Raw genomic sequence first — 10,266 nt, forward strand, 5'->3', positions numbered from 1 at the left:
GACAAACATATCTTTATAAACATAATATTATTGGATTGGATTGGATCCTGTACACAACTTGGACAATTTTGATTTAAATTAAATAAATTGTTGGCTGTGATTCCCATTTATGACGGAAGATGGTTCGAAACGATTAAATCTTCGTTCCATGAGTGACGGCCAAAATCCTTTGCTTTCATTAAATTTAATTTACAAAGAATAAAAAAAAGATAATGAAAATTCAATTTACAAAAAATAAAACAAGATAATAAAAAAATTGTTTGGCTGAATCTGCGTACATGTAATTATAATTGTATAACGAATCAAATTTAATTAAATCAACAATTTAACTTTACTCAGATCAAATTAACTTCTAGAAACACGTCACAGCAGGAATTGTTTTGTGAACTACCAACAGTTTGATGAATTATACTCGTGTGACTGGACGATTTTTCAGGTATTCAGAAAGTCTGGGTAATGTCGGCACAAGTTTAAAACTGGCTGATATTTTTGGGTGGTTATCTAAAGCATCCGGTTTAAATGCGAGTAAATGTTCGAACATATCAAACAAGGCTAGGTCCGCCCAGGATAGCTGAAAAATAATATACATATTCATAAATATACCAACTTATGGTCAATACACAGATAACGGTCAATGGCTACGGAAGACCATCAGGGTCAATGAAATAAATCATTCTGATTATCTCGTAAGTTATTAAATTAAGACAATAACCCTTTGTGGCAGAACTTGATCGTTTTGGGCCTTTAGTGGATCTCTACTGAAATGTCCTCGAGAAAACCATTCCGATTATGCTTGTGGCAATACTTGATCGTTTTTGGCCGTTGGTGGATCTGTACTGAAATGTCCCCTGGAAATCTGGTGCTTGATCAAACCCGATCACTAGTTGTTATGTTAGGGGTACCGTCCCCTTGGCTGACAACTAAAATATTGCCTGAAGGTAAAAGAACCCTTGCAATGAAGTGGGGTTTAACGTCCTACTGTTCTGCAACGACTGAGACAAGGAAGACGGGCATACGAAATACAGTGTGCTATGGGTGGCACTACAGCCGTCTCTTATTTCGGGTTCCACCTGTCAATGGATCTTTAACGTGCACGCCAATGTGTACAAGGGACCTCGGTTTTATGTAGTACCTACTATACATTACCCTTGCCAGACTTTCCGTCCTGCAATATTGTGACGGTTGAATCTCAGTTCAAAAATAGTTCGATTCCGTTCGATTTACAAACATATGGGGAATCAATATAATTTATTGGTAGTAGATAAACCTGATGGGCCTAGTTCAAATCGAATTGAATCCAAGCTGGAACATTATATAGCGTTGGTATTTTGATTTTTGATAGTTAAATAATCAATCGGGGCATGTATATATTGGAGAAATGTGATATTTTAGCGACAAATATCAATGGCTATACAAATTTTTAAAAATCGTATTTTACCGACAGGGGAATCAACTCACCTTATCACCAACAAGGGAAGTAACTCACATTATCACCAACAAGGGAAGTAACTCACCTTATCACCAACAAGGGAAGTAACTCACCTTATTACCGACAAGGGACGTAACTCACCTTATCACCAACAAGGGAAGTAACTCACCTTATCACCAACAAGGGAAGTAACTCACCTTATCAATCAGTCAATCAACACAGAATTTGTATAGCGCAAACAATACTTTGATAAAGTTCCTAATGCGTTTAAAAGTTTTTTTGGGGGGATTCTTTTAGTGTTTATTTTCGTCAAATAGATGTGTCTTCAAACGTGACTTGAAGATGTCTAGAGTTTTTGATTCTTTGATGTCGAAGGGTAGAGAATTCCAGAGAAAAGGTGCTGCAAAGTGAAAAGATTGTTTCGTCCGTTGAAGTCTGACAGCAGGAGTAACTAATAATGACTTGTTCTGAGATCTTAAGGTTCTACTGGATTCATATGGAGTAAGTAGATCTTGGATGTATTGTGGCGCTTGATTGTTGAGTGCTTTAAACGTCAGTAAAAGTATTTTGAATTTGATTCGCTGATTTATGGGTAACCAATGGAGGGTTCTTAATGATGGTTTAATGTGATCCCTTTTCCTGGTTCCAGTGATGAGTCGAGCTGAAGCATTCTGAACATATTGAAGCTTCTGCAGCTGCCACTGTGGTAGACCATACAATAAAGCATTATGGTAGTCCAGCCTTGAAGAGATCAAAGCATGAACGAGGATTTTTAGATTTTCACATGTTAGATACTTCTTTATCTTTGCTAATTTGTAGATCTGGTAAAAAGCCGAAGAACAGATGGATTTGATGTGGGTCTCAAAAGTTAGCGTGGAATCAATGATAGCACCGATGTTCTTTGCCTTGTTTGTTGGTTGAATTAGCTCCCCAGCAATCGAAAGGCTCCCCCTTTTTACTTTGTTGAGTTGTTGTTTTGTACCGATGTAAAGAACTTCAGTCTTGTCTGGATTTAATTTTAAAAAATGAAGAGTCATCCAGTTGTGAATTTGATCTAAACATTTCTCGACATCATGCACAATGGTACTTTCAGATAAATGATCAAAGCTGATATATAACTGTGTATCGTCTGGGCTATTGCATTAAGTGGTCTTGTGAATATTATGAATAAGACAGGCCCCAGGACTGATCCTTGAGGCACTCCGCAGATCATTGAAACAAAGTCTGAGGAAGTCCCATTAATGCACATAGCTTGCCTTCTGTTGGTTAAGTAAGATCGAAACCAGTTGAACACATTGTTACGCAACCCAATTTCAACCCATAATGTGTCTAGGAGATCACTGATGTCGAGAGTATCAAATGCAACGGATAGGTCCAGCAAAATCAGCAATAGGCTCTGTTGTTGATCAATGCACTTGTGGATATCATCAACAATTTTTATGAGAGCAGCTTCCGTGCTATGGAATTGCTTGTAAGCCGATTGAAGAGGATTATCAAGAGCACTCTGACGAATATGCACGTTAAGACGCTGTAGCACACATTTCTCAATGAGTTTTGATATGTAGCTCAGGTTACTCACAGGCCTGTAGTTCTTCAGCAGATCAGCATCTAGGGATGGTTTCTTGATCAGAGGTGTGATCATGGCTTGCTTCAGGGTACTTGAAAAGACTCCGTCTAGAAGCGACTTGTTGACAATAATTAAAAGGATTGGTAGAAAAGCATCCAAATTGTCTTTTAGAAGCCATGTTGGAAGTGGGTCTAACTGACAAGACTTCGTCTTGGTTTTAAGCACCACACTTTTAAGTTCCTCTAAGCTGAATGCTGTAAATTCTGCTAGCAGATGTAGAGTGGGAACTTTGTAAGACGGACATTGGGTTTGGTCAATAAGGGAGGTCTTTGTGATGATGTCATCTCTAATTTGCACAATTTTTTGATTAAAATATGTCGCAAATTTATCAGCAAGGTTGGATAGAGATTCATGATCTGGTAGAGTTTGTTCTGTCTTTGAGTTCAGTAACTCATTTGATAAATTAAATAATTTCTTTTGATCAGAAGCACAGTCGACGACTTTAGTATTGTAGTACTCCGTTTTTTTAGATTCAACTAACTTTGCTACAGATTTTATTTCAGTTATGTAGATTTGTATGTGGACAGATATCACCAACAAGGGAAGTAACTCGCCGTATCACAACAAGGGAAGTAACTCACCTTATCACCAACAAGGGAATCAACTCACCATAGCACCAAGAAGGGAATTAACTCACCTTATCACCAACAAGAAAATCTCCGGTACATTTATTTTCTTGGGCATGTTTCTGAATTAAATTCATAGCAGCTGGAAGCTGTTCATCAAGAAACTTCTTCTGTGCTACTGCCTGAAACACATCAAAGACAAATAGAAAGTCGTTGGCTCTACATTTACATCCGGGCTCTCTGTAAGATCTCATACACGGGTTAATCTCGTTAAGGCGTGGTCAGGCTTAAGTTGACAGTTTCATAGGCCCCGCCCTGTCATTAGTTTATATACATTATACAGGTCACAATTCTATGGAATACAATTACTGCTTTTTACTGAGCGACGTTTCGACTAGGCTTCTCTAGTCATTATCAAGCTATGATAAAAAATGAAAATATGACAGGACAATATATACATGTACACCACAATGCTAAGTTAATGATGACAAACCAGGGATGTAACTTAATTACGTGTACCTAATGGTAATCTGATTTAATTGTACGCTAATAAGTAATAATACCAATTAACCTAAAAAATTGACTAATTGATTAATGGATAAGTTGTTGTGGAGTTTATATACAGTGAACAAATTCGTATCATTTTAAACAAATTCGTATCATTCTAAACCATGGTGTATCATTCTAAACAACTCTGTATCATTCTAAATAACTGTGCATCATTTCAAACAACTGTGTACCATTCTAAACAACTCTGTATCATTCTAAATAACTGTGCATCATTTCAAACAACTGTGTACCATTCTAAACAACTATGTATCATTGTAAACAACTATGTATTGTTCTAAACAACTGTGTATCATTCTAAACAACTGTGTATCATTCTAAACAAATTCGTATAATTCTAAACAAATTTGCATCATTCTAAACAACTATGTATTATTCTAAACAAATTCGTACTATTCTAAACAAATTCGTACTATTCTAAACAAATTCGTACTATTGTAAACAACTCTGTATCATTCTAAACAAATTTGTATCAATCTAAACAAACGTGTACCATTCTAAACAAATTCGTATCATTCTAAACAAATTTGTATCATTCTAAACAACTCTGTATCACTTTAAACAACTGTGTATCATTCGAAACAACCGTGTATCATTCGAAACAACTCTGTATCATTCTAAACAAATTCCTTTCATTCTAAACAAATTCCTTTCACTCTAGATAAATTGCCAGGTGCTTGAAATATTAACGAACGAATAAGTGGCATTAAGTGTTCAACATACCTTGATTTCTTCATCTTTCTGAAACATAAAACCGACTAAAAGTTCTCGTAATTGGATGATTCTATCTACTATTGTGTCGGTTAATAACTTCTCATAGTTGTCTCTACCATCCAGACCTAAAATATACGATACATAATATACAATAGTTGTTTCTACCACCCAGACCTAAAATATACTATACATAATATACATTGGTAGTATCTATCATCCAGACCAAAAAAAAAGAAAGATCTCCAACCTCGTGGGTTTTCTCCGGGTCCTCCGGTTTCCTCCCACTGCTAAAGACCCCTACGCGCAAGCGAATTATTGAATAAAATTAAACCATATGTTAGTCCTGAAATGACCTAGTTTGTGTCGAGTGGACGTTAAACCCCATTTCTCTCTCTCTCTCTCTCTAAAATAAAAGATCAAAATCTACTATCAATTCCCTCACTTCATTTTAAACAAACACAGTCTAGTGCAACCTAGAATGCGTATTTGAAGTTCCTCATCATTAGTCTCAAGTTATCTAAATGAAAACCTTACACAAATGTCGTATTATTGTTCCTTGAAACTATACTTAATACCTATTCGTGTTCAACAATGTGTGCGATATGCCTATAACTCCGTGATCTGATATATGCGTTTGTTGTTTTTGGTGTCTGTATATTGAGTCCTGTCCGTAGATTGGTCTTGTATAATGGTTTGTGTGTGGTGAGCACCCCTCCACACCCACACACACAACACACACACAAACACACACCCTCATACACATCCCCCCCCCCCCTGCACTAGTAACATTGTGGATGAATACTTACCAAATTCACGAGCTAAATATCTGGCTATTACCACACTCTCCCCAAACAACTGACCATCAACTTCTAGAACAGGCAGAGTTCCACCAGGCATTGCTGTAATACAAAATTCATTTATGGTTTTTTTTAAACAATACTTATAATATCTATGTTACATACAATTATGATATCGGTATCGACCCTACCACTTGTCACATAGAACAATGATATCACCCCTATTTCTATCTAATTATGACATTGACCTTACATCTCGTCATCTACAATTAAGGCATCGGAACCGTAATGACGTTGACCACACCAACCAAACAATATTGGTTCTTTTGCAGTGTAATATCAATTATGATATAGACCTTAACAACTCGTCAAATACAAGTATGGTACCAAGCCATCTATGGTATCGACCCTACTCCTTGTCACATATGGTGTTGACCCTACTCCTTGTCACATACGTTTACAGAGCCGTAATTACTTTACCAACACAGACTAGACAATGATGACTCTTCTGTATTCTAATATCAATAACAATACACACCAGTTGGCCTAGTCTATTGAAATTTACTGCCCATAATAAGACTTTTATATTAATTGTATTGTGATTTGTATTCAAGAAGCGAGGTTAGCAACATTCCTGGATGACCGTCATTATTTGATAAACTTAAGATTTTGTTGCATTTGGAGGAGTTTTGTAGGGACGAAAAAAAGGGGCGTATCTTCAAGAATCTATATGCCACCATACCGACGTCGTTAGTCAGATAAAGAAGTTACGAGTCTTTTAGTCACATTGATAAAGAAGAAGTGGCGAGTCTTCTAGCCACATTCATAAAGCTCTCAATAAAGAATAGCTGGATGTCCACATAATACCGGCGACCGTAGTAAGGAATAACTGGATGTCCGCATGATACTGACGATCGTAGTAAAGGAAGCGGGTGCGATACTGGCGGTTGTAGTGAGGAAATGAAATGAAATGAAATGGGGTTTAACGTCCTACTGGTCTGCTCCTATGCTGGGCTAATGAAGGCGTACATACGCCATACAGTGTCTTATGTGGGAAATTTTGCCCGGACAGCGGCACTACGGCCTAATCTTATATCGAATTCCAACTGTCGAGGGATCTTTTACGCGCACGCCAATGTGTACACGTGACCTCGGGTTTTTCGTAAGAGAAATGGGGAATGGATGTCCGAATGATGGCGACGATCGCGGTAAGGAATGTAGGCGTGATACTAACAGTATGATAGAACACGGCGGTTGTATATACGACCCTGTTGATAGTAGTTAGGGACATCAACTGGCCCTGATAACAGAGAGAAGGTATATACAACCCTGTTGATAGTAGTTAACTGTCGCTGATAACAGACAGAAGGTTTGGTCTTTACAAACACAGTAGATAACATGTAGCTTTATTTACTGAACAATATCAACACGTTTAAATATCTGACCAGTCAGGTAACAATATAGGTCAATTAGGTCAAATTTCTAGAGAAATATCGGTGACTATAATTCATCATGACTCTGCTGTTCATATGAATTTACCAAATGCTGTAAATTATACAGTAAACTACATTCTAAAATAGTTCACAGTTCCATATAAATTTACCAATTGCCGTGAATTATATAATACAATTTAAGAATTAAAAAGTTTAGTTGGTTGTCCGATTTATATTACAATCGATTAACGGTTCCCTACCGCAGATCTTCTTTAATCATCCCCACGTCTTCATTAGCCCAGTCGGAGCAGAACAATAGGACGTAAAACCCTATTCCATTGGTCCTACGACTTGTCACATGCAACAAGTGACTTAATGGCCTCGACATTTTACATTATATTTCTGATATTAAAATCGCACACTTTACAAATATTTTTTTCTTGGGGGTTCCAGAGGCATAAAATTATCACAAATTGCGCCGATATCACGAGTAGAATAAGAAGAATAAATACCACAGTTAATAATTAAAACAGGGAGGTTATCATGCGTACATACTGACTTAAATTAAAAATATTCAGATTTATCATCAGTCAATTTTAGGATATTCTTTGACATCCATTTCCCAAGTACGCTAATGCAGTTCTCAGTTGCAGTTTTGATAAATTGAACGAAAATGGACAATCTGGTGTAAAAGAAATATATAATGAGGTATCATCTGCATATAAATGAAAGCTGGGATGGTGACGTGAACAGTGCCTAATCGTGACGTATAATGTGTAAATAAAATAAGACAAAGAACAGAACCCTGACGAACACCAGATGATAAAAAGGATTCAGTCGAAGATTTACAATTAACTAAAATACATTCAGTGCATAGCCGCTAATACCGAATTTAAAATAAAGTATGCGTAAAAGGATAGAAGGACACATCGTGTCAAAAGCGGCATATAAATCTAATAAAATTTAAAATGTACTATTTTCATTTTCGATTTTCGATTTCTAGTAAAATATTATCTGAAATCTGTCGACCAACAGAGTGCCACGGTGGCTGGGTGAGCAAGACGTTGGTTCAATTTAATTTCATGTCGACCAACAACGTTATAGCCTGCAGTCAATGAATTTACCCTCTTTTACAATATATATATATATACAACTATGTCAATGAATCAAGTTAACAATTCAATATGTCAACTAATCATTTTTACTCTCTACACGACTCTATAGAAATACACACCTAGTGTTACAGTGGTATAAACATTGTACAAAAGATTAGAAATGTCATTTTGAAGGGTAAACCTGAACAAGTAATGATGATTTAATACACCGTGACTGAATCAAACTTCGATAATACCCTAGGTATAACTGAAACATTTAATTCAACAAGATAACAAATGAAAGGAGTGGATGTTAACATACTGTTATATGACCACGTGTGCATATGCAATGTGGGATAACAAGGGTGGATCAAGAGACCAAGCGCACACAACGCACAACAGGGGGTCCGGGTGGCCATCCCCGGTAAATATCGAAAACTAGAAGTCCGGAAATGCCAATGATCTTAGACAAGAATCCGCTTCTAAAATAATGATTAATAATGGAAATTTTTCTGTCAGAAATCCAGATAGGTTGGTGGGGGGGGGGCTTGTAAGTAGTGCAGGAAGGAGGGCCTTCTAAGGACAGTGTCTGGTTTTTTCGGATATAACTAAAAACGTGGCTTGCACGTAAAAGAACCCATGACAGAATTCGATATAAGAATAGGCGGTAGTGTCTTTGTCCAGGCAAAATTTCGCTCATAGCCCACTGTATGACATATGTCTGTCTTTATTTTCCCAGTCGGGGCAGAAGAGTAGGGCGTCAAACCCCATTTCATTTCGCTCATAGCACACTGTATGGCGTATGCCTGTCTTTAATACCCCAGTCGGGGCAGAAAAGTAGAACGTTAAACCCCATTTATTTCATTTCATATCCCGCCCTAAACACACGAATAGAACGTTGGTAAACCTACACGAGACATCATCAACACTCGTTAAGCCCCCGTCAGACCGGGGTAGCGTCCTTACTGCGACCGTACGGCGACCAGAAAATGCACAAGGTCGCCGGCAAACGTGAACACAACGCGCGAAAATGTCCCAAAAAATTACAAACTTGAAAAAGAGTCGTATTCTCATAGCTTTCCAGTTTAGACCCGGCGATCATTGGTGACCACTGCACGATAGTTGGCGTTTCCACCACGTTTATGGCGATCTTAACGCGCTCTTAAACCATTTCCATCGCCGTAGCAGCGAAGTAAGGACGCCACCCCGGTCTGACGTGGGTATTACTTACTTGGTTTCTTGGCGTCCCACTCTGGTCCATGTCGTCCCACTAGAACATCTTCATAATCAACCCCAGCAGCTACAAACACCAATCTGGGAAACTCCCCACGAGCACGGAGATCCTTAAACCAGTGATATTTGTACTTGGGTGGCATGCTGAATGACCAAACAATTATTTCCCTGTGTCTAGATTAACTGACTATGATCTTCTATCTGTCGTGTCCTGACCAAGATCTTCGTAAACACGTCCGTGATGTCCAAGAAAACGTTCAAGATTATTAGAATGTTAAAGGCCCACTTGGACTATGTACCGTGGTGAACGCCCACGTGGACTAAATACTATACTGTATAATGACTATGCGTTTTTATATTAGCGCGCCCCGTCCTGTATGTTTACAAACAGTTGTATTATTCACAAGTGAGTGTTGTGTGGTTAGTAACCTATATATTCTATACTATAGATAGGTGAATCTCTTATCGTACTCTGTGACAGCTGTCTAGTCGTTCGGATAGTACGAAAAACCAAACCATTGGCGTCGATGTAAAAATACACCCTTGGCAGTTTGAGTTCAATATAACAACAGTAGGCCGAAGCGCCCCTGTCCGAACATGTGCCTACTTCATTAGCCTAGTCGGAGCAAAACAGTAAAACGTCAAACCCCATTTCCTTTATTGTACTCTATAGATGAGAAGGGGGTAGAGGTGGCGAGGGGGCGGGGGGCCCACGTACAAGTAGAGTGGGTTCGATTCACCGCTTGTACGTGACAAGGGGTTGGGTCATCTGTCCAACCTTGTGAGCTTTCTCCATGTCCTCCAGT

At 38.1% G+C, this 10,266-nt stretch overlaps 1 protein-coding gene across 1 annotated transcript; it reads right to left on the reverse strand.

The window, feature by feature from the left end:
* Positions 1-7: 7 nt before the first annotated feature.
* LOC126827811 (hematopoietic prostaglandin D synthase) lies at positions 8-9,756 on the reverse strand. Its single transcript, XM_050557376.2, has 5 exons — positions 9,459-9,756; positions 5,710-5,802; positions 4,913-5,028; positions 3,694-3,804; positions 8-571 (listed from the first exon to the last, which is right to left on the reverse strand). The coding sequence occupies exons 1-5, from the start codon at positions 9,601-9,603 to the stop codon at positions 407-409; spliced, it is 630 nt and encodes a 209-aa protein (XP_050413333.1). The 5' UTR covers positions 9,604-9,756; the 3' UTR covers positions 8-406.
* Between the last annotated feature and the right edge of the window lie 510 nt (positions 9,757-10,266).

The sequence above is a fragment of the Patella vulgata genome, chromosome 7 (genome assembly GCF_932274485.2).
Source record: "Patella vulgata chromosome 7, xgPatVulg1.2, whole genome shotgun sequence".
NCBI classification, from domain to species: domain Eukaryota; kingdom Metazoa; phylum Mollusca; class Gastropoda; family Patellidae; genus Patella; species Patella vulgata.